This window comes from Furipterus horrens, unplaced genomic scaffold (genome assembly GCF_987537825.1).
Source record: "Furipterus horrens unplaced genomic scaffold, mFurHor1.1.pri manual_scaffold_4, whole genome shotgun sequence".
Lineage (NCBI taxonomy): Eukaryota > Metazoa > Chordata > Mammalia > Chiroptera > Furipteridae > Furipterus > Furipterus horrens.
The window spans coordinates 97224942-97251334 of record NW_028327174.1 but is presented as its reverse complement, the minus strand read 5'-3'; the positions used below and the strand labels follow the sequence as shown (position 1 = coordinate 97251334).

At 38.2% G+C, this 26393-nt stretch overlaps 1 protein-coding gene across 1 annotated transcript in view; it reads right to left on the bottom strand.

Annotated features, from left to right (window-relative positions):
• Window positions 1–23730, bottom strand: part of KDM5A (lysine demethylase 5A) — a 133784-nt gene extending 110054 nt beyond the window's left edge. Inside the window, exons 1-5 of the mRNA XM_090273826.1 lie at window positions 23372–23730; window positions 20901–20978; window positions 19681–19803; window positions 3394–3564; window positions 1324–1458 (exon numbers count right to left, since the gene is read on the bottom strand). Of these exons, the coding sequence (XP_090129952.1) occupies window positions 1324–1458; window positions 3394–3564; window positions 19681–19803; window positions 20901–20978; window positions 23372–23536 (672 nt within the window). The 5' untranslated portion in view covers window positions 23537–23730. The remainder of the gene's footprint in view (window positions 1–1323; window positions 1459–3393; window positions 3565–19680; window positions 19804–20900; window positions 20979–23371) is intronic.
• Window positions 23731–26393: the final 2663 nt, after the last annotated feature.

Below are 26393 nucleotides of genomic sequence, written 5' to 3'. Positions count from 1 at the left end.
TTTCTACCAGGTATCAACCAACCTGACTCCAGTGACAATTATTACAATGGGTAAAAAGCATTCTTTGTAGTCCCTACTCTTGTCTCAAGAAAGCAGAACTTTTTCATGGTTTTAGAAGAAACATCAAGAGATTTCACCACAAGCTGGCAAATGATTAGATGGGCAGGGCCACCAGGAGCAACTCTTGAGTTGAGCTATCATGTCAAAGAGACTACTACTCTTCAATTGTTTCAGGTCTTGAAAGAGAATTATGACCCAAAAGTGATCACAACCATAGCAATATAAATCACTTTATGATTAAACCAGAGTTTACTAATTTATAGTGCAGCTATCACTTTCCAATGAATTTTCATTAAATTCATATTTCCCATCCAAGACACCTTTCTGCTATCAAAGTACTTAAGAAGCTAAATTAATGAATCAGGAGGTTATTTAATAAGCATAAACTCAGAACAAGGGAAGGAGACATGGCCTCAAAGAGAGATATCCCCTGAGCTCTAAAAAGGCAGCATAAAGTATCACTAGCCTGCCTCTCCAGTGACAAGACTCCTTACCACCCCAGATACAGTGTCTCTTGTCGTGGACTATCTTCCTTCTCTGATTCCCACTTTCAATGTATCCCATTTCTATTCTTTTAATACAGGATTTTTTAGATATATTGAAATCAATTATTAGAATCCAGTTAAGTTGTACTCTGATCTACTCATGTGTTTAAGTTAAATGGATAACATCTCAGAGCTCTCCTCACTGTCCCAACTTACAGACTTGTCTTTATTAAAAACCTTAAAAAATACAACTTTGGGGACCACAAAAAAAAAAAAAAAGGGATTAGTAAGGAAGAGCAAACAAAAAGAAACTAGGGCACTCTTCTTCTGATGCATTCATTAGGTTTTGAAATTCTTTTAGGGTACAAGAACACTAAAGAAATTATATTGGAATAGTCCAAACACTAAGAAAATCGTACTGTGGTTTTTAAAGGAATGACAAGTGAAATATAAAACCACTTTTTTCTACTTCTCTCATTTCTGCTAACCATGAAAATAAAATGTACCAGAATTCATCAGAATATCTGTGAAACTGACCCTACAATATCCAGTCACCCTGATTTTTGTCATCCCTGTCAAAAACTGTTCAAAATGAACAGTTTTCTAAATCAAATCAGACAGAATTTTGTAATTTCTTCCTCAATCATCTCAAAAACAACTGAAACATAGGTCTCTTCAAGTTTTAAAGAATTAACAGTATGCAAATGACCTCCCATAACCAGATGCACAGTCAATACATTTAAAACTCCTATTATAAATGGCCCATGGAAATTGATACCTGAGACTTGACACGTCTTGTTCTCTTTGGCAGAATGTTCATTCTTGTGCCTGGCTCTGGGGAAGTTTGGACATCAGTGCCAAGAACCTCAGGATCCACTTTTTCCTTAAGATCTAAATTAGGCATTTGTACACCCTAAAGAATCAGAGCACAGAAAGAGAGCAGATTCACTGAAAAGAGATCAGATTTGAGATTCAGGGGAAAAATAATGTATTTTCAATAAATCCCTAATACTACATGAAAACAGATGAAACTTTTCACACCAAATTGAGCTACAGATTCAAGTCAATCCCTATCAAAACCTAGCAGGTTTTTGTAGAAATTAAGAAGCTGATCCTAAAATTTATGCAGAAATGCAAATTGTTTAGAAATTCTGGAAAAAAGAACAAAGTTTGAGGACTTATACTACTGAGTATCAAAACTATACAGCTATAGTGCTCAAGACAGCAAAGTATTGGTGCTAGGGTAAATATATAGATAAAAGAACAAATTAGAGACCAGAAATAAATCCACATATTTAAAGTCAACTGGTTTTAAACAAAAGTGCCAAAGTTAACCAATGGGGAAAAGGCAGTCTTTTAAACAAATGGTGCCGGTACAACTAGATATTCATATACCCTTCTGCCCATCAGAAGAAACTTATATACCCTTACCTTATACTATATACACACACAAAAAAATAACTCAAAATGGATCAAGACCTAAATAAAAGGCTAAAACTATAAAACTTCTGAATGAAAACAAAGAAGGAAATCTTTGTGGTCTTGGGTTAGGAAAAGATTTCTTAGCTATAACAAGAGAAAAACAATCCATAAATGGGGAGGAAAAAAATACCGAAAATTACTCTTCAAATATAAACCATTATAAAATGAAAAGATAAACCACACACTAGGAAAAAATATTTTTAAAACCGTCTCTGATAAAGAACTTGTATCTAGAACATTCAGTGAACTAACTCTTAGAACAAATACAAGATGAGAAACAACCCAATAAAAAAGATTTGAACAGACACTTCATAAAGGAAGATAAACAAATGGCTAATATGCACATGAAAAGATGCAGAACACCATTACTCATTAGAGAAACAAAAATTAAAGCCACAATGAGATTCCACTACAACACCTACTAGAATGGCTATAAGCAAAAAACTGACAGTACCAAGTGATGGCAATGACGTGGAGATACTGGAAGCCTCTACATTGTTGTGCGAATGTAAAATGGTTCAGCCAGTTTGGAAAAGTTTGGCAGTTTCTTAAAAAGTTAAACATAAACTTACCATATAACCCAGCAATTCCACTCCTAGGTATCTACCCAAGAGAAATGAAAACATGTCCACACAAAGACTTGTACTTGAATAGTCATAGCATTATTTATAATAACCATAAACTGAAAATAATCTGTCCATCACCTAGTACATGGATAAACAAATATGGTATAACCACACAACAGAATATTTTTCAGCAATAAAAAGAAATGAAGTACCAACACATGCTAAAACATGGATGAGCCTTAAAAACATTAGGTTAAGTGAAAGAAGCCAGGTACAAAATCATATTGTATGATTCCATCTATGTGAAATTTCTAGGAAAGGCGAAACTATAGAGCCAGAAAGTAGATCAGTTGTCTAGGTTTCGGGTAGGAGCAGGAACCAACTACAAACACACACAAAAGAACTTATTGGGCTGATCGCAGTGTTTTAAAACTAGATTGTGGTGTATAATTTATTAAAGCTTATTGACTCTGTTTATCTACAATGAGTAAATTCTATGGTGTGTAAATTATACCTCAATAAAGTTGTTTAAAAAAATACATAAAATGAAGAGAAGGAATTTTTCAAAAAACTTTAGCAGAGGACTTATTTTAAATAAATAAGAAAAGATCCTTTATTCGCATTACCCTTTACCATGTAAACCACCAAAAAGTTGATTTTTGAAGTACACCTTCTTCTCCCAAATTTTGGTACCTGCTACACATTACCAACTGCTAACTTGTTACTGGTGAACACAGTCTAAAGCTTATACTTGGCAGATTGAACTTATCCACTCATAAAAAAATATATATATGTCTCACCATAAGGCTGACACCAGATTGGAAAAGCTCATACGGGTAGAGAATTCTTTCATAGTGTGACTTCAAAAGAGACCCAGTTCCTTTTCCTGGCAGATATCCCAAGCGGCTACCCACTTTAGACCATTTCTTTTCTTTGGTGACCATTTCAAAACCTCCTTTGCTGGCAACAATCTGAAAAGAAAGTAAAAATTATTTAGGGAAAGTAGGTAAATTCATGCATTCTGACTATACAGCTTGCTAAATACAAAAATTATTCTGGGCCTAGATTTCAAATTTCCTTTCAATAAATATCACAGAAAACTGAAACTTGTCAACATTTTAAAGTATGGAATGAGACAATTTTGGGTAGTTCTAAACTTTAATATTTAATTAATGCTATTGTGTCTACCTTAAATGAACCAGACATTCAAAAACATTTAATGAATTTACATTCTGTACATGATGTACCTTGAGAAAACTAAACATATATACAGTATTTTTCACTCCATAAGACGCACCTGACCATAAGATGCACCTAGGTTTAGAGGAAATCAAGAAAAAATATATTCTGAACTAAATGGTGTACTAATATATTTAATAAAATATAACAGAATAATATCTCAACCATGTAAAGTGAACAGCAGTCAACAGCAATATAAAGAACCATCATCAATGTCATTAACAAATGAGAAAAGACTTTAAGGTTCAAGTACTCTTCTAGTTTTCTGGGAACCCGAAGAACTCATCATCACTAGTGTCAGAATTTATGAAGCTCAGTTGCTCACAATCACAGATATCACTTTCTTTGCTATCTTAATATTGACCACATGCCCTGAGATTCAGCAGTAAAGTAGGACATTTAAGTGTCCCCTGGGGTTTTGCGTGGGCCCACTGCTTCCACTTTTAACAGCTGTCGCCACTGCTGACAGGTCAGGAAACACACATCATGGTATGTGACGCAATATTTGCTCCAAAAGATGCACAGACATTTCCCCCCAACTTTTTGGGGAAATAAAGTGCGTCTTACGGAGTGAAAAATACGGTATGTCCTCCATATCCTCAAAGAATTCAAAATATAAAATAAGAATTAAATAGACCAAAAATAACATGAGAATAAATGTTTCACAGTATAAAAGAAATTAATTCCTAAAATTAAAAAATGTAGCAAAAACCTTATAAAATTTAATAAAAATGCCTAGCAAACAATGGATTCAGAGGAAATGCTGGAAAAGAGGCTATAATTTTCAAAAGGAGAAAAGCTGAAAAGTTTTACATGGAAGATTATAATGAATAATATGCAAAGATCAGATTATAGTATTAGATTTACTGGAATGTAGCATAGAATGTATTAACATAGAAAGTAATGAGATAAACAGGCTAATTTGGCTAAATGTTACATCAAATCTGGTGCTATATAATATGCATGTATCAAGTCCCCCTTCTTTTAAAAAGAAGCTGATAATTGTACATCTCTCTCACTCTAAAATATAGGCCATTTTCAGTTTCACTGAAAACAGAATGAAAAGGACCATGACACACTTATTTGAACTCAAATTAATTTTCTTCTTTGAATATAATTACTGTATTTTACGGTATCAAAACAGTTAAAAGACAAACACAGAACTACCACATGATCCGGCAATTCCAACTCTAAGCCTATGGCCAAAAGAACTGAAAGCTGGGATTCAGATACCTGCATACCAATGTTCACAGCAGTATTATTCACAACAGTCAAAAGGTGGAAACAACCCAAATGTCCATCAAGAGATTAACAGATAAGACTTCCAGCCAAGATGGAGGCCTAGACATGTTGCATCTCCCTCCACAACTAAGAATGAATACAACTACCTGAAAACTAGAAACAACCAGAAGTTCCAGAAAATCAAGCTATATGGAAATCCAACAAACAAAGATATAAAGAAGAACTACTCATCCAGACAGGTAGGAGGGGCGGAGCTGGGGCAGAGAGGACTCGGTGTGGTGGCAGTGGTGGCGGCGCTGGCGGCGGCAGTCACAGGCCGAAGAAAGCACAGACATAAGTTTTAAAAAGTCGGGAGGGACACCTGGGGAGCGCTCCCAGCACCAGACCAGACCACACAGCTAACGGTTCCAACACCGAGGAAAACAAAGCTGCATTATTTCTGACTGCAAACCAGTAGGGGTTGGGGCAGAGGAAGAAACTGCTGGTCTCTCCACAAAGTCCGCTGGTTTAAAGGGCCCCCACAGTCCTAGAATGTCTGCAGACCCACCCAACCTGGGAGCGCTGGGCAGGGCAACAGCTAGAGGAGCGCCAGTCCCATACGGAAGTGGGAGAAGTGCCTGGAAAAGGGGCAAGTGCTGAGCAAGCGGCATTGTTCCCCCTCAGACCCCTCGCTCACATACAGCGCCATAATGGGGTGAAATGGGTTGTCCATACTGATGAATTCCTAAGGCTCTGCCCCTTACAACGTAAAAGGAACAACAGCTCTACCTAAGACACAGAGGCAAACAAACACAAGAGCCGTCAAGATGAGGAGACAGAGACTTCCAGCCAAGACGGAGGCATAGACCAACACGCTCTGTCACCCTCCACAACTAAGAAGAATTACAACTACCACAAAACAAAAAATAATAAGAAGTTCCAGAAAATAAAGCTATATGGAAGTCCAACGTATGAAATCATAAACAAGCGGTGCTCGTCCAGACGGGTAGGAACGACGAAACCATAGCTGAAAAGTCGAACTGTGCTGGAGGCGGCAGCTGCAGCAGCGAACAGCGGGACGCAGTAAGCAGACACCCGTATTTGGGGGGAGGAGAGAAGCGCCTGGGAGCCGGTCCCGGCTGCAGACCAGACTTGTCGGCTCGAGATTTCAACACCGGGGAAGGTAGACCCCATTGTCTCAGACTGTGGGAACGGATGAGGCTCCCAGTTCCTTAGCGGAGAGTAACAGCAAGAATCCACCTTGGGCCCCGCCCCCACGCAAAGCGCCACAGTGAGGTGAGAAAGGTCACCAGGTTGTGACGAGCACACGGACCTCCGCCCAATATAGCGTAAGAGGTGTGACAGCGCCCCACCCCCAAGAAGGAAAGACAAACCAAACGGTCAGAATGGCAAAATTAATGATTGAAATACCAATCACACAGCTAATGAAAAAAAAGGCCTTGACCAATGAACAAATACCGAATCTCACTAAGGCTCAGTTCAGAGCTATAGTCATAAGACAGCTTACAGACCTAACAGTGGGGCTGAATCAAGACAGGGAAGGAATGAAGGCTAGCCCTGCTGAAATGAACAAAAAGACATACAAGACAAGTGGTGAGAAAGGGAAAGCCATGGATCAAACCAACAAATCGGAACATAGGGAGGGAACAAACAGTCAACCAGTGCAGCAAGAGGAAACGAAAAGTGAGGAATATGATGAAAGGCTCAGAAACTTCTGTGACAGCTATAAGCGAATGAACATTCGAATTACAGGACTGCCAGAGGGTGAAGAAGAAGAACTAGAACTTGAAAAATTATGTGAAAAAAGAATGAAGCAGAACTTCCCTGACTTGGGGAAGGAAATGAAGTTACAGGTCCAGGAAGCACAGAGAGTTCCGGAGAGGCTGGACCCAGGGAGGACCACACCAAGACACATTATCATCAAAATATCAAAATTAAAAATAAAGAGAGAATCTTAAAAGCACCAAGAGAGAAGAGAAGAATTATGTACAAAGGGATCCCAATTAGACTATCAGTGGATTTCTCAAAGGAGGCTTTACAGGCAAAAAGGGATGGCAAGAAATATTCAAAGTAATGAAAATCAAAAACCTACTATCACGATTGCTCTATCCAGCGAAGCTGTCATTCAGAATAGAAGGGCAGAGAAAGTGTTTCCAGGACAAAGTAAAACTGAAAGAGTTTGTTAGATCCAAACCACTGTTATATGAAATGTTAAAGGGACTTGTTTAGGAGAAGGAGGATCAAAACTATGAACAGTAAAATGAAAAGTATCTCAACAACCAACAGCAGAAGCTAGGGAATCAAAACAAAGGCAAACTAAGTAGGCAACAAGAGGGGAAAAAGAATTATAGGTATGGAGAACATATTGGGTGGAGGTCAGCGGGGAGGGGGAAGAGGGGAAAGGGAGGGAGATGATGCAGGAATTAAGAAGCATAGTAGGAGGGAGTGGAGTAGACACGAAGATGTTGAGAACTATATGCACAACCAATGGGCATGGAATAAGAGGGTGGAAACAACTGGAGGGAGGGCAGAAGCAGGGGGAAAAGAAACTGGGACAACTGTAACAGCATAATCAATAAAATAAAATTTAAAAAAAGAAAAAAAATGAGGAGACAGAGAAGTATGGCCCAAAAGGAGGAACAGATCAAGGTTCCAGTGGGAGAACTAAGCGATGAGGAGATAGCCAACCTAACAGATGAGCAGAGCCAACCTAACAGAAGCAGAGTTCAAAACACTGGCGATAAAGATGCTTACAGGCTTGACAGATATGCATAAGTATGGCAAACACATAAGAGAAGAAGTGAAGGCTATGCTAAATTAAACTAAGGAAAATCCACACAAAGCCTATGGTGCGGTGAAGGAAACTGGTATTCAAATCAATGACTTGGAACATAAGAAGAAAAAAAGTCAACCAGTACAGAATGAGGAAACACAATTGAAAAAAATGAGGAGAGGCTTAGGAACCTCTGGGACTTTAAACATGCCAACATCCAAATCATAGGGATGCCTGAAGGAAAAGAAGAGCAAGAAATCAAAAGCTTATGTGAAAAAATAATGAAGGGAAACTTCCCAAATTTGGCAAAGGAAACAGACATACAACTTCAGGAAGCACAGAGTCCCAAACAAGCTATACCAAAAGAGGGCCACACCAAGACACATCATAATTAAAATGCCAAAGGTTAAAAATAAAGAGAGAATGTTAAAAGCAGCAAGAGAAAAGCAGAGAGTTACCTACAAAGGGGTGCCTATAAGACAGACTATCGGCTGATTTCTCAAAAGAAACTGTGCAGGCAAGAAGGGACTGGCAAGAAATATTCAATGTGATGAAAAGCAAGGACCCACAACCAAGATTACTCTATCCAACAAAGCTATCATTTAGAATGTAAGGGCAGATGAAGTGCTTCCCGGGCAAGGTAAAGCTAAAAGAATTCATTGTCACCACACCCTTATTAAATGAAATGCTAAAGGGACATATTTAAGAAAAAGAAGATAAAAACTATGAACATTAAAATGACAACAAACTCACAACTATCAACAACTGAATATAAAAAATAAAAAGAAATCCAACTAAGCAAACCAGAATAGGAACAGAATCATAGATATGGGGATCATTTGGAGGGTTATCAGCTGGGAGTGGGAAAGGGGAGAAAAGGGGAAATGGTGCAGGGATTAAGAAGCAAAATTAGTTGGTACAAAATAGACAGGGGGAAGTTAAGAATAATATAGGAAAGGGTGAAGCCAAAGAACTTGTATGCATGACCCATGGACATGAACTAAGGAGAATGGGATTGCCGGAGGGAAGGGGGATACTGGGCAGAAGGAAGCAAAGGGAAAAAAACTGGGGCTACTGTAACAACATAATCAATAAAATATTCTAAAAAAATTAATGGAGAAATAAGATGTAATGGACACATACAATATTATTCAGCCCTAAAAAGTGAAAAAATTCTGATACACGTGACAACATGGATGAACCTAGAAAACGTTATGCTAAGTGAAATAAATCAAATACAAAAGGATGAATATTGTATGATTCCACTTACATGACATACCTAGAGTAAGCAAATGTATGAGAGAGAAAGTAGAATAGAGGTTTTACCAGGGGCTACAGGTAGGGATGAAGTTCTGGAAATGGATATTAGTGACGGATGTACAACATTTTGAATGTACTTCATGCCATTACATTGTACACTTAAAAATGGCTAATTTTATGTTATGTATATTTTACCACAACTTTTTTAAAAGGCTAAGAGCATGTACTCTCTGGAGCCAGACTGAGAGTTCAAATCCTAGCTCTGCTACTTAATAGTTGTATGACCTTGGTTAAATCACATAATTTGCATCTCAGATTCCCCACTATTTAAAAAGTTACAATAGCACCTACATCTGCCCTGGCCAGGTGGCTCAGTTGGTTGGAGCACTGTCCCATACATCAAGATGTTGTGGGTTCAATTCCCAGTCAGGGTACACAACTAAGGTTGCAGGTTCATCCTTGGTCAGGGTGCATACAGGAGGCAACCAATCGATGTTTCTCTCTTTTATTGATGTCTCTCTGTTACTCTCTCTCTCTCCCTTTCCTCTCTCCTTTCATTCCCTATTCCTCTCTCTCTAAAGTCAACAGAATATACCCTCAGGTGAGGATTTAAATAAAAAAATACTACACTTCATTATGAGTCTATTGTGAAGAGAAATGAAATTTAAAAAAACATGAAAAGCATCAGCTATAACAATGTTATCTGTATTATAAATATCTACATACGTGGGCAAGTGTGCATGGAGGGGGGGTACACATGCTATAAACAAGTGAAAAAAAATGTTTTCCACTCTTGTGATCTAGGATACTATTGTAGACAAAGATGAACCTACAGCCAAAGAAAAATTTTCACTAGTGAAATATCTGAAAGCAGAATGAGGGTAAATTGAAGTATTAATTAGTGACAAAAACCTCAGGACAATGGTGAAATCTGAGCAAAGATGTGAAAGAAGTAAAGCAATTACCCAAGCAGATATACAGGGACTAGCCAGACCAAGGACCCTAAGGTGAGAAGCATGCTTGAGTGTTGGAGTAACAATAAGGAAGCAAATGTTGCTGAAGCACACAGAAAGGAATAGTAAAGGAACTCAAGAGAAGAAATAGAAGTCCTCTCAATAACCTTTTCTATCCAGTACAATTATCACCATTGCATAATAATCTGCTTTGTAGTCAAAGCACTGCAAGCTAAATTTCCATTGGTAATGATACATCTGCATGGATCCAGTCATGCTTTCCCACCCAGTTCTGATTACTGGCACATAGCTGTGAAAATGACAGCCAGCAGAGTCAGGGAATGGCCAAGGAATAAGACAAAGCTATCTGACAAAGAAATCAAAACCATAAGTTTGGCTTTATGCATACAATACTCTGACAATCTAACCAGCTCTAATACTATAAAAACAAAAACCTTACACTTGTTTTTATTTAGCTGACAGATTCAAGGATTACCATGCATAATTTCAAAATATAAACCATTTACTCCAAGATTTGCAATGCAATATATCACACCATTGTCACTAGAAAAATATCAACTAAGCACCATGCCCTATAAAAAGATACATGGCATACAATTAAATTGAACATATTGAAGAGAAGCTCTTAATCAAAACTTGACCCACCAAGAGTAATGTCAATCAAGGCCAAAATTTCAATCCAATGACAAACTAAGTCTGGCTAGCAAGAGACAATTATAACAGACATAAAGTAGTACTAGTATGACATTTAAAAACTCCCTCTCAGAACTCCACTAAAAAACGATACAGGAACACAAAGGCATAATTCCAAGAGGACAAACAGGGCAAGAGAAAGCAGGTGTACAAGTAATAACCTAGCACCTGCAATAGGAGAAAGCCAAGGAGCAGCTTTGGCAACACAGACCCTGAAAAATCTTATGAAATGGAAGCAGCAGTACCTTTAAAATTGGGCATGGCAATGAATAAAGAAAAGGAGTGACTGAAAGCCTGTATTAAAGCAATAAGACCACCGCCACTAAGCACAGCCAGCATCTATTCCTCTCCAACCACAGAAGACTGGGGATTTATTCTCAGGGGAGTCTGAAAATAAGGGACTCCTCCCTAAGAAAGAAACAGGTACAGTAGTCCCTCTCTATATTGCGGTTCACTTATCGCAGCCTCACTGTATTGCAGGATTTTTTAAGATATTATATTTAATTATTTATCACGGATTTTTCGCTATATCGCAGGATTTTGCGGTACTGTATAGGCATGTTTAATTGAAGTTACATAAGTTTAAGAGTGTAGAATATGTTTAAGAACATAAGTAGTGTTTATAAAAGTGTGGAGAAGGTTAATAAGGGAGTGAGAAAGGTTAATAAGTGACTGGGAACGGTTTATAAGTGTGTGGGAAGGGTTTATAAAGCCTTTAAATATATATAAATACTAAAATAAATGTAAGGTTCCTACTTCGCGGATTTTCACCTATCACGGGGGTGTCTAGAACATAATATATGCGATAAGTGAGGGAATACTGTATAATGACTTACAAGTTAGACTTCTAAACTCCACCAAACTACCAGTAAAGTGTTAGATCATTTTTAGACAAGCAAATAATTTATATTCCTACATCCTCTCCCTCCTGAGAACACGCTCACATCTTTCTCTTCTCTTCTTCCCACATAGGTGTGCATCTCCTAAACTCTAAGGGTTCCCACAAGACTTGCAACCAGAGGAGCAGTTGGCAGCTTGTCCTTGGCTTACCCCCTGAACCTATCATGGCCCTCCTTTTTCTGACTCTCCAGTGAGCTGATAACAACCCCACCTCGGCTCACTTCTTTCACATAATGTTTCTAGGGAGCCAAAGCAGCCGCCCCTAGGCTCTCTCCTGTTGGTTCTTCTGTCCTAGGCCCTTTCTTGTTTCACTGTCCTCAGTTTTCATAAATGTACTCTCAAAAAAAATAGTAATAATAACATCCCATTTACCTTATTGCTCATCAAACTAATAGTAGAAAAAATGTATCACCGAAGTAGGAGTAAATCAAGTAAGAGAAAGATCTGAAACAAGGAGAAGCAAAGGAAATTCCCAGAATTTATTTTAGTGAAATAAAGTTCCAGGCTGACAGCTGACCTTACAAAACCACCAGTTTGGATTGTAGCAGGAAAAGAAAACTCGAGAGGAATGGCTTCAAGAAAATGAAATTGACAGGTGATCTGATGGGTAAAAGCATAATGAGAGATTTTATACTTCTCCTGAAAAATCTGAAAGTCAGTTTTTGATAGTTACAAGAAAAATGTACAAAATGAAAAAAGGGAGGGGGATTATTAACTCCAAGTAAAATAAAAGTTGGTAAAAAAAAAAAATCATAGATACTACAAGGCTCGAGTACAAATAGTTAATAATTTTGGATTAATAAAAAAACTTATCTAGTCTTGGCTGGCGTGGCTCAGTGGATTGGGTGCTAGCCTGTGAACCAAAGGGTTATTGGTTCAGTTCCTGGTCAGGGCACATGCCTGGGTTGTAGGCCAGGTCCCTGGTTGGGGGCATGCGAGAGGCAACTGACTGATGTTCTCTCCTTCTCTTTGCCCCTCTCTAAAAATATTTTTAAAATATATATGTAACTACACTAGAAAGGGACAGGAATACTGAAATTTGTGAGGATTTAGATTCTTATACCCACTGCCCAATTCTAAAAGTAAAAAATCATTATATAATATTTAAAACTGAAAAATGAAGTAGTATAATGAACATATTATTTGGAAATATAAAGAACAAAATCAGAAACAGCTAAGAATTAAAAATAATTAGCTCTGAGGAGTGGGAATGGGAATAAAAAGGTGGAGAAGGAGAATGCTGGTGTTCAAAATTAATTTTAATAGAATGAATTTCCTGACTCAAAACTTCTAGTCAAAATAAAGGCATAAGTAAACATGCTTTGCCTCTTCACAAAACTACAGCAAAATTACAACTAGACTACAAAACAAATATCAACCAGATTTGTCAGAAAACTGAGCTGTATGACAGTCCAACAGTCAAGGATTTAAAGAAGCCACATTCACCCAGACAGGTAGGAGGGGCAGAGAGGTGAGGAAAGGTGGCAGAGCAGGCATTCCCACAGTCATGTGTGGTGGATAAAAATCTAGAGGGATATCTTGGGAGCGAGTGATCCCAGCCCCAGACCGGACAACCCAGCCCAGGGTTCCAGCCACAGGAAGGTAAGTCCCCATAATATCTGTAAAAGCCAGTAGGTTTGGGGAGCGGAAAAAACTGCAGGATTTGCAAGAGACTCCTCTTAAAGGGCCCACAAAGATCTCAGGACTTACACAGGCCTACCACCTCTAGGATTCATAACCAGGGCAACAGCTGGAAGGGTACAAGTGGCATATGGGAAGAAAGTGAAGTGACTGGCAACAGGGCGAGTACAGAAGACAGCTTCCACCGGGGCAAATCTCCAGAGGCCAGGCAGCAGCACTGTCCCTCTCCAAACCCTCCCCCACATAGAGCCACAAAGCAGTAAAATGAGTTGCCCCACCCTGGCAATTACCTAAGGCTCCGCCCCACACAAAGTACAGGTGCCTTTTCTACCACAGACCACACTACTAAGGCAGGAAGTCAAAGTAGATCTACCTAATACACAGAAACAAACACAGGAAGGCTGCCTAATTGATGAAACAAAGAAATATGGCTCAAATGAAAGAACAGAAATCCAGAAAAAGAATAAACAAAATGGAGATGAACAACCTATCAGATGCAGAGTTCAAACCACTGATTATAAGGATGCTCAAAGAGCTCACTAGATAATGCAGCAGCATAAAAAAGACTCAGGCAGAAATAAGTGAAACAAAAATCTACAGAGAACCAACAGTGGAGGGGATGAAGCCGAGAATCAAATCAATGATCTGGAACATAAGAAAGAAAAAAAGAATTCAATCAGAGCAGCAAGGAGGAAAAGATTCCAAAAAAAAAAAAAAAATGAGGATAAAATAAGAAGCCTCTGGGACATCTCCAAATGAACCAACATTCAAATCATAGGGATGCCAGGAGAAGAGGAAGAGCAAGAAATTGAAAACTTAGTTGAAAAGATAATGAAGGAAAACTTCCCTAATTTGGCAAAGGAAATAGACATACAAATCCAAGAAACAGCGAGTCCCAAACAAGTTGGACCCAAAGAGGACCACACCAAGACACATCATGATTAAAATGCCAAAGGGTAAAGATAAAGAGAATCTTAAAAGCAGCAAGAGAAAAGAAGTCAGTTACCTACAAAGGGGTGCCTATAAGACTTTCAGCTGATTTCTCATAAGAAACTTTGCAGGCAAGAAGGGACTGGCAAGAACTATTCAAAGTGATGAAAAGCAAGGACCTACAACCAAGATTACTCTATCCAGCAAAGCTATCATTTAGAATGGAAGGGCAGATAAATGCTTCCCAGACAAGGTAAAGCTAAAGGAGTTCATCATCACCACACCCTTATTATATGAAATGCTAAAGGGACTTATTTAAGGAAAAGATCAAAACTATGAACATTAAACGACAACAAATTCACAACTATCAACAACTGAATCTAAAAATCAAACCAAGCAAACAAAACAGAAACAGAATCATAGGTATGGGGATCATATGGAGGGTGAGCAACTGAGGGGTGGCAGGGAGAGAATGGGGGAAATGGTGCAGGGATTAAGAAGCATAATTGGTAGGTACAAAATAGGGGGATGTTAAGAACAGTATAGGAAAGGGTGAAGCCAAAGAACTTTCATGCACAACCCAGGGACATGAACTAAGGGGGGTGGATTTTGGAGGGAATGGGGGGTACTGGGCGGGTGCGGGGGGGCGGGGGGTGAAGGGGGAAAATTAGGACAACTCTAATAGCATTAATCAATAGACTATATTTTTAAAAAATGAATTTCCTTGTGGCACTGATTATAAACAGTAATTGTTAATATAAAACTCCATTAAATTACAGACATCCCAAGTAACACTTTTTATTATCAAAAATAAAGGAAAAAGACAGTGATTTAATCAAAACAGGAAACTATCACACTGACAATTTAATGACTCAGAAGACTAAAAATGTGCTTCCCATTAAAAAGTAGTCCAAATGAAAGGGTTTCAAAATCATGTCTATAACACAAGCTCAGAAGATGCTCATCTGTCAGCCAAAAATAATCTTTTCTTTTTAAAGGGCATATCTAATAACCTAAAAATATCAGAACTCTCAGTATTTTCAGCCTGAGACTCTTGCTAGAAAGTAGAATGTCACACCAATGAAATAGTCAATGATAAAGATCAGAATAGTGGTTACTTTGGGGAGAAGTACCAACTGGGAGGGAGATGAAGGAGCCCACTAGAGCACTGTAAATGTTCTATACCTTTATCTGGGTGGTGATTCCACAAGCACACAAATATATAAAGACTTATCCGACATATATTTCAGATTTGTGTATTGCACTCTAAGTTACCCCTCAATGTAAAGAAAAATATTTCATGTGGTGAGAGGCAGCAATCTCACTATAATGTTTAGAGAACAAAAGTATTATAAAATATAAACAATATAACTACAAGTCAAAACTTGTCTGCCTTTTATCTCTACATTTCAGTTTTATAAGCATTTTTTAAAGTCAGAGAAAACAGATGTCCATAAGGACATAAAGACAAGACTCCAATAAATCCCAGGACAATCAAACTTAACCCTTAATCAACATATTTGCAATACAGTCTCTAAGTACTTAAATAAGATACCTGATTAGTAGTCTCCCTTTGCACAAAAAGGAATATTTTTTTCAAGATAGAGTCAAACAGTCCAGATGCTAAATGTTACACAGAATTGTGAACTAGGTATTCAGATTCAATTAACTCTAAAGCCTCTTCCTAATTTTTAAATCCTACAACTCTAGCCCTGGCTGGTGTGGCTCAGTTGGTTGGAGCGTTGTCCCATGGACCAAAGGTTATGGGTTCAATTCCCAGTCAGGGCACATACCTAAAGTTGAGGGTTTAGTCCTCATCGGGGTGCATCCAAGAGGCAACTCACAGGTGTTTCTCTCTCTATCTCCTTTACTCCTTTCAGCTCTCTAAATCAATGGGCATATCCTCTGGTAGAGTTAAAAATAAATTAATTAATTTAACAAAAAACAAAAGAAATCCTACAACTCTATAAGTCAAGAATGCAACCTAATTTATCTTGTAATTAAACCTAATGTTCACCTTTTAATTGTTAAAAGAAATTCTTTAATTAACACCAACTTTTTATCCTAATGGTTTCCTACAAGATATAAACCCATCCCTCAAATTCATCTGTCCTTTAGTATATCACAGATTTTCAAAAAACTACACTAGATAATTCTCAGCACAGTGCTTACTGAATGACATCACTATTTTACTGATTTAAAAACAAATCAATAAAAACTGATACTTCCAGCCTAAATTGACAGCTCTGTCTCCCTCCACAACTAAGAAAGAATACAACTAATGCAAAACCAGAAATAACCAAAAGTTCCAGAAAATAAAGCTCCATGGAAATCCAACATACGAAGTTATAAAGAAGTGGTGCTCTTCAGGATGAGTAGGAGGGGCAAAGCCATGGCAGAGAGGTCAAGCTGTGCTGGCAGCGACAGCTGTGGCTACGGGACAGCGGTAGACACAGACACCCATATTTTAAAAGAGTAGAGAAACAGCTGGGGAGCACCCCCAGGTGCAGACCAAACCCATCAGCTCGCGAGTCTAACACAGAGGAGGGCAGACCCTCATTGCCTCGGACTGTGAAGGCCGGAGGGGGTGGGGATGGAGGAAGAAGCTCCCAGTCTCTCAGTGGAGAATAAACAGCAAGAATCCATCTTGGATCCCTGCCCCCACACCAAACACTGCAGCATGGTGAGAAGGGTCACCCAGTAGTGACTAGTACTGGGACTCTGCCCCCTAAAGCATAGGAGGTGTGACAGCCACGCCCAGGAAGCAAAGGTAAACACAAAACTGTCAGGATGGCACAGATCATGATAGATATTCCAGTGACACAACTGACCAGCCAGCAAATATCTGATCTAACAGATCAGCAGATAGAAACTCTTTCTGAGGCTCAGTTCAGAGCTTTGGTTGTCAGACAGCTTATAGACCTGACAGCAGATCTTAAACAAGACGGGGAAGGAATGAAGGCTAGTCTTGCTGAAATGAACGATAACACATACGAAACAAGTGGTGAGGGAAAGAAAACCAGGGATCAAATAAACAAATTGGAACACAGGGAAGGAACAGTCAACCAGCGCAGAAAGAGAAAACAAAAAGTGAGGAAAATGAGGAGAGGCTCAGAAACCTGTGTGACATCTATAAGCGGGCCAACATACGAATCATGGGGTTGTCAGAAGGTAAAGAAGAACTAGAAATTGAAAAATTATGTGAAAGAATAACGAAGCAGAACCTCCCTAACTTGGGGAAGGAAATAAGACTCACAGGTCCAGGAAGCACAGAGAGTTCCAAAAAACTGGACCCACGGAGAATCACACCAAGACACATTATAATCAAAATGTCAAAAATTAAGGATAAAGAGAGAATCTTAAAAGCAGCAAGAGAGAAGAAGGGAACTACATACAAAGGGGTCCCAAGAAGACTATCAGCTGATTTCTCAAAAGAAACTCTGCAGGCAAGAAGGGACTGGCAAGAAATATTCAAAGTAATGAGAAGCAAAAACTTACAACCATGATTACTCTATCCAGTGAAGCTGTCATTCAGAATAGAAGGGCAGAGAAAGTGCTTCCAGGACAAAGTAAAACTGAAGGATTCATCAGATCCAAACCACTGTTATATGAAATGTTAAAAGGACTTGTTTAGAAGAAGGAGGATCAAAACTATGAACATTAAAATGAAAACTGTATCACAACAACCAACAACAGAAGCTAGGGAACCAAAACAGAGGCAAACTAAGTAGGCAACGAGAGTGGAAAAAGACTTATAAGTATGGGGAACATTTTGGGGGGAAGTCAGTGGGGAGGGGGAGGGGGGGAAGTCAGTGGGGAGGGGGATGGGGGAAAGGGAAGGAGGAAAGGGAAGGAGATGGTACAGGAATTAAGAAGCATAGTAGGAAGGAGTAGACAGGAAGAGGTTGAGAAGAACTATAGGCACAACCAACGGGCATGGACTAAGGGGGCAGGACAACTGGAGGGAGGGGGCGTCACTGGGTGGAGGGGAACAAAGGGAAAAGAAATTGGGACAACTGTAACAGCATAATCCATAAAGCATATAAAAAAAGAAAAAGAGATAAGCCAGTTAAAGAAAGACAAATACCATATGATTTCACTCATATATGGAATCTAATGAAAAAACTGAACAAGCAAGCAAAATAGAGACAGGTAGAGAGCAGATGATAGCTAGTGCGGGGTGTTAGGCAGTGGAGGAATTGAGCAAAAAGGAAAAAGGACTCATGGACATGGACAACTGTATGGTGATTGTGAGGGTCGGGGGGCATACAAGGACTAAATAGTAATGGGAAAAATACAATAAAAGTAAATAAATAAATAAATAATAAAAATAAACAAAAATAAAAATAAAAAGCTTAAGAGCTATATTTTAGCATAAGATTACACTTCCCAGAACTTTTGGTATAAAACAAAATTTTTAGAGAATTCTGAACTGACATTAATTTTTAAATGTATCATAAAAAATAATTTAAATTTAATTTCTTCTTTTTTTCCTGGAAAGTGAAATCTTCCAAAATTAACTATTTCAAAATAGTGTATCAATCACAGGATATGATAGGCCACAGAAAAACGTTGAATTCTTCAGATAATCAAGCTGTCTTCATTCACAAGTCAGAGCAATCAAATTTTTATTACTGTAATAACAAAACATGTCTTCAAGGTAATTATTATGAGCCCCAATGCAAGTCAGTTAGTTTTTTTCTCATTAGGGAATATAATGTTACAAAGTTAACCTAAGTTTAGGCAAAAATTAGTCTAAACACATCACCCTTCAATTTGTGAGCTATTATTCATTCTATTGCATAATGCTCGCCTCAGTTAATGATTCTACTTACAGGTATTAATGCAAGTGTTATGCACAACTTGTAAGAATGCTGAATAACATTAATCTCTTTCAAATCATATATTTACATTAAGTAAAAAAAATGACAAGCTCAACATAGGCCATTATATACTCAACATAATATTAGTAGGTTGGTATCATTTCTTTTCCATTATTGTGTATCGCAGGGCCTACTAATCTGAGTGAGTCATTAAATATTAATCTTATAACAAATTATAAAAAAGATTTTAAAGATAACTTTGAGATTTCTCATTTCTAGTCTTCTTTGCATTTCATTGTTAAACAAATCCTACACAGGAAGTGATGCTTATTTTAAATTCCTCATTTTTTAAAAGACTATTTATTTTAGAGAGAGAGGAAGGGAGGGAGAAAGAGATGGAGAGGAACATCAATGTGTAGTTAGTTGCCTTCCACATGCCATTAGCTGGGGATCTGGCTGCAACCCAGGCATATGTCTTGACCGGGAATCAGCGACCTTTCAGTTAGCAGGTCAGCACTCAATCTGCTGAGCCACAACAGCCAGTGCTGAAATTCCTAATTTTATAAATTCACTAACCTATGCTCCAATTTCTAAATCCAGTAAAAGCCTCACCTTGCTCAAAGCATATAGATCCAGGATTTTCCTCTCTACCACAGGGATCTTCAAAGTAGATCCTTGAAGTTCCCAAAATTTTGCTAGTTGATCCAAGAAGTCCAGTCTCACTCTGGTCATTGCCTAAGATTATTCAAATACAGAAGTCAGAAATCAGAACTACATTATGGTTGAAAATAAATGTGTTTTAGTTAACAAAGGTATTAATTTTTCTAAAGAAATTCACATTATTATTGTTTAGTCCAACCCTGTAAAGCAAGTTATTAACAACATAAAATATTTCAATATACTTGATTCATAAAGGCAAAAAATTTAATCTAATATATGCAAACAGTTCTCATATTATCAATCAAAGCAATTTTTTGGATGAAGTTGACTTAACTTTTAAGTTAACCAGAAAATTTAGTAGATCGAATTAATCTGTTTCTAAGCATTCCGCCATTTCATCTGTAGATAACAAATACTTAGAAGTACATCAACTCTACTTCACTGATATTAAGATCCTTCATCAAGTATCTAATTACAAAAGACTAAAGGAAAAGATATATATTAAAATCTCAGGAGCATCAAGGAAAGAAAAGTCTCAGCATGACGTATTAGGCCATAGCCAAGATTTCTCTTTTGTACACTCAAAGAATTTTCTACCACACTAAAGACCCTCTGAAAAGACAAGAACAAATTTTCAGTAGAGTGATTAGTAATGTTTAAAGGGAAATCTTAATAAATCAGATTAAGATTTTTACTTAAAAAAATTAAAATTAATTAAAAAATTTACTCTCCTGGAAAAGTTGTGTTAAAGCTCCCCCCCCCAAAAAAAACTATGAAAACCAGTTTTAATAGAATTTTTAAAACTATTAAAAAAAAAAAAAACACTTTTCAAAATGTCAAAGGATACAGTCTTCCAACACTAACAAAAAAATTTTAGCAAAATAGTAAGTGCTAAAGGAAGTACAACTGAAGAATTCCAGGTATCTGAAGCTAAATAAGCTGGATATTTCAACTATGAAAAGTATGGCTAGAGATAGTTTCCCATAATCCTAGTTAAGTAGAAAAACTGTAATAACTACCTAAGACAATTTTTTTTAATCAAAAACTTCCTTTCATTAAGTCCCAATTAACATTAATTCTGAGCCCTGATACATGAACTTCTCAGAGTTCTCTACCAAGAGCCCTGACATAAAAAATGAATCATGAAGCAGCAATGGTGATAAAACACTCACCTCAAGTTCATTCAAGCGCTGGACTCTGGGTGTGAAACGAAAGCTTTTTACTTCACATGCAAATGGAGGTTGCCAATCCTAAATGGAAAGATTTTTTTTTTAAGCGTATTGACACATAAGCAAGGAATGCATTATTCCTCCCCTTAATTTAAGTTGTCACAAATCATGATGACAGGAAAACTAACAAGTCTTCTTTATTATATTATAAAGACAGAAAGTAATATGTTTAAATAAAATATTACTTATCTCTAATATTCTTAGTACTAAAATTATTTTCTCTATAAATCCTCATATCAGGCAAGTACTATGTTTACATCCCACAGTTATGCTTTTCCCAATTAATCAAGTAGAACACAGTGAACATGTATCTCAATACAATGTCTAATAAAACGTCCCAGTTTAAAAAGAAAAAAGAAAAAAGAATTTGAAAGAAACCAAAAAGGGTACAATTAAAGATTAAAAAGTTAATTTTTAAAGTGCCTATATAATTGGATGTTTTTTCATTAATGTGTAATATGACACAGCACTATACAGTCTCTGTTATATGAACCTTTTGTTCAAAGCCTAGCTCTAGACATCTAAATATTTTTAAAAATAAAAATAAATTTAAAAAAGTAAGCAAACCCACAGAACAAGAATGATTTCCGGACTAAATGAGATAGCACATTGCAAGCACAGTTTTAGAGAACATAGTTTAATTTGGCATAAATAATAAGTATTTAAAAACCTGAATAATCAAAAATATTTATCTTACCTTGTAAACTAAAGAAATCCACCAATATTGTAATTAAGTTCATTGAAATTAAATTTTCAGTAATGTGACATAAAAAGGGAAGATATATTATTCCAACCTTCTTTTAAAGTAACAAACTTTTCTTTTTTTTTACCAAAAGGCACCTTAAACAGAATTTCTAACTCATAAAGGCAACAGAGTAAATGAAAATATGGTTTAGAAAAAACTGCAGTGCTTAAGGTTTTATCGTTATTAGCTAATTCTGATAGAAAGAGTTAAATGAAGCTTCTGGAAGATGGCAATACATACAATTATCACTCATCATTGCAATTATCTGTTAATGCTTTGCTTGCACTTCATAGTCTATAATCTTAATTGAAATCATTTAGCTAACAAACATATCCATATAGGTTCAAAATCTACTTTGCTACTTGCCCAAGATCATACATTTGATAAGTTACTTAACTTATCCAGACTTGCCTCATCTGTAAAAGCAGGCTTTATTTACCTGCTAAAGGTTCAAAGAATATTAATTGAAATAATCTGCAATTAGTTCCTGTCTCCTCCCTCCCATCTAAAACTCTTTTTATTCACTGTGGTGCACACTATGGTGATCTTTGGTGAGAGCAGGTGCTTTTAAAAATGCAACTGGGGCAACAGTGCTTAACATTTTATTTGTATTACTAGGAGACAAAACAAAAGCAAGGTGTCCCTTTCAAGAAGCGCTAAGGCAATGGTTCACAAACTTAAATGTGCATTAAGAATTATCTGCAAGTACTTGCTAGGAAAGCAGATTCTACATCTTCCACATAAGGAAACTGATTCTAGTGTGGGAATGAGGCCTAGGGACCTGCATTTTAACAAGCATATGGTTGACCCTGGTGCAGGTGGACCAGAAACGCCATTTGAAAAGCACTGGTCTAATGAGTAAAGAATCTTTTGACCTTGAACAAATCACTCTGCGTCTTGGGGCACTAATTCCCCTAAACAAACGATCGTATTTGCTTTCTTTACCTTAAAGACTGGTAATCAACCCATAAGAAACCCAGTTATTTGCAATCATTGAATTCGTAAATCGTTGATACACCGGTCCTTATATCAAAAGATTTCGACGTTTCCTCCCACATCAATCATTGACAAATTCTTCCTAATGTGCTACATTTAAAAAATAAATTCTACTCCTTCTCTTCCCCCGGGAAGACTTTTTCATTTCAGCAGTAATCAGTCTGGGGTTCTTGTTTGGTGATAACATCCTTGGGGACAACCAGAGCTCAGATTACTGTTTAAGAAACCTTAGCCCTGAGATGAGGCCTGCAAATATTTAATAAATTAAGAATTAATAGGGCTTAAAGAAATAGCCGACGGAGGGCAAGTTTTTACTATCGTTCCATAATGAGGACTGCAGTTGAGTGTAGGGACATGTCACGCCGTAATACTTCAAACACTTATCGGTCAACAAAGCCTAAAGCCTTTTGTTACACTTGCCCACAATCCAAGAAGAAAAGTACCAGTTCCCAAGTTCTAAGGGAAAAGGCCCCTGGAACAACACTCACATTCAGACCAGCGTACATAGACTGCAAAAGAAACCAAGGCAAAAAAAACATCCAGAAACTTAGCTTCTAGTGGTTGAGAAATAAAGGAGAATAAATATAAAAAGAGAGAAGGACTGGAAGAGTAAAACTAAACCAAGTCTATCGAATCCCCCACTCTGTTCTTCCCTCTCCTCAGACGCCGGTACCTTGGGCGGTCGGATTTTGCAGATGCCGGTTTTCTCCGCCAGAGGCCGGATGCGGCCGATAAAGCTGAGCGGGTCTGTGAACTCCTCCCAGCTGGGCTCAAAGACAGGGCACTCCGGCGGTGGCACGAACTCCGCCGCGTAGCCCCCAGACCCCACGCCCGCCATGGCAATACCCAGGGAGCCCCAGTGGGGAAAACAGGTGGAGAAGGGCTGGCTGAAGCCCACCGAACTCTTTCAGGTCCCCTGACAGGGGCTGAGGCTCATCTTCTTGGTCAACAACTGATCCACACAGAAACCCCGAAATCGCTTCCTCCTTTCGTTTGTTATTGTTTCCTTCGGGGCTTTTCCTCACAGGGCTAGGACTTTACCGGAAGTTAACGTACTATCAAATCCCTCCGCCACCACAGGAATAGAATCCCTCAGCCACAACACAACGCTTCGTCGTGCAACCTTCCTTCTTATTCCCTTTCCGGGAAACCCACTGTTGCTTGTCTCCCTGTCTGTGAAAGTCCCGCGCTGTCCGACGACTTCAATCGGCACAGCTTGGAAGCGCCCGAACTCTCCTTCGGGGTGAGGTGGAGGGGTCTCTGCTATGCGACCGGACGCGCTCTTCCGGCGCGGAGGAATGTGTAACGCTGAAGAGGGCAAAGGTTCTGCTTCCGTTGTGTGGGGGTTGCGGGGAAGGAAATCTAGTTCCCTTTTGTGTATAAATGGACGGAAAGACAAACTGGGCTGAATCTCGGCCACCGCACCTCGCTGCTGGTTCGTAGCAGCCTGCTTTAACTTGTCTTTTTCCAAGTAACTTTTTCAGATTCTCTTGTTTTTAGTCCTTTGACTATTATTGTCTCATAATAATCCTGGCCACTTCATATCCGCCCCATCTCCATGACAGGTTTGGGTGGAACCTGTTCCCCAAGTCCTGCCGCCTAGTAGAATTGCTTTTTATCCACATAGAAACAGTGGCTCCTGGTCTTGCATTTCCAACTGTCGCCAACCCCCAAGTCATCTCAACAGCAACCGCTTTCCTATGGCACCACATACTCCGTAATCCTTTCTCAATTTGTTGTAAAAACTTTGGCAACTGTTTCGACCCTGCTTGTCAAAAATCTCTATGCCTTTTCCATCTCTACTTCCTCCAAGTTGTGGACGATAATGTAGAAATGACTAAAACCGTGAGAGTGTAGTTCTTAGCATTAAATATTTGCTGGAAGTTTCTTATATCCTGATTTGATCAAGTCTCTTAATATCCTAACTAATGTTAATCTGATCAAATAAAATAAAATAAAATAAAAAACTTGTTGGAAGGAAGACTTACTTCCCAGGGCTTGTTCATATCCCTACCCTGTGCACTCTCAGCTTCCCTTAGGACCTGAATTGCCAACTATGGCTGATGACTCCCAAATCTGTATTTCCAGCCTAGACTTCTCTCCTGAGTTATATCTAGCTACCCATTGGACGGCTCCACTTGGTAAACTTAAGAGTACCATGAACTCATAGTTAGTTCCACACTGTTTTTTTCCAGTGTTTTCAGTTTCCATGAATGACTTCATCCATCTACTCAGTTGCCTGAACCAAAAGTCTAAAAATAATCCTTAACTCCTGCTTCTTTATTACCAATATATAATCGTGTGTCAAGTCTGGAGATTCTATCATCTAAAAATCTTAAATCCACCTATGTCTGTCCATCCCTATTATCACTCTCCTAATTCAAGTTCTTTCTCACTCGAACTGTGGTAACAGCTCAGTTCCTGTCCCTGTCAAATCTCTCTACTTAGCTGTCATATTGCTTTGTTTAAAAGCACCCTTGTCATTTTTCATCTCCAAACTCTCAACAATTCCAAACTCAACAACTCCAAACTCCTTTACTACTTGCTGCCCTACTCCCAAGATTCATCTCTTATGCTTTTCGATATATTACACAGAAACTTTTGTGGTAGTTTTAATGCACCATGCTTTCTCTCACCCCTGAGCCTTTACAGGTAATGTATCCTTTTTTGAATTTATTTGTATTCTCCTGTCCTCACCCCACAGTTTCATAAATTCTCTTTCTGAATGAATTTCTACTCATCATCTATCAGCTTAAATATCACTTCCTCTAGAAAGCTTCCCCTAATGCTCTTTGTTTGGTCAGCAGCAACCTGGACTTTCTTAAACTTCTTGAAATGGCTTGTTTAATTGCTTTCTTCTTCAGACTATAACCTACCTACACGAAGGCAGAGGCAGTGTCTGTCTTATTGACATTTTAGCCCCAGCGCCTAGAATAGTGCTTGGTATTTGGAATGTGTGCAATAAATATCTGTTGAATGAATTAATTAATGAATTAATAGATTCACCCAATAAATTTGCCTTGTGTTTCATTGCCTTATACTACATCTACATATAATAAATTTTATTTGAGGTTCTATTAGGACGTAATAGACATAATATCCCTCCATTTGATTATAGTATCCACGAAAGTTGATGCCCAGTTATTCATACCCACCAGTCTAAACTCCATGCACAAACACTTTGAGGAGATAGTTCTGTTTCAGTTAATGTTTGTTGTGTAAAAACTACCTCAAAACTTAATAGCTGAAAATGAAAACTATTATTACAGTCCTCTGGATTGGCAATCTGGTGTTCTCATGGCTTGACCTGGGATCACTAATACAGCTACAGTCATCTGACGACAGCTTAACTGGAATTGGAGGATCCAAGATGATGTCACATGTCTGGCATTTGGTGCTGGCTCTTGGTTGGGAAGCCTCAGTTCACATGACTTTGTTTTTTTTTTAATACTCACTCAAGAATGTATTTTTATTGATTTGAGAGAGCATGGAAGGGAGATAGGGCGAGAGAAGCATTGATTGGTCACCTTCTCCATGAATCCCAACCAGGGATCAAACCTGCAAACTTTTGAGGCACGGGTCGACGCTCCAATCAATTGAGCTATCCAGCCAGGATTCACTTCTCATTCTTGGTGGTCTTAGTGTTGCAAGAGTACAAGAGTGGAAGCCTAGGCCTAAAGTCTAGACTCCAAAAT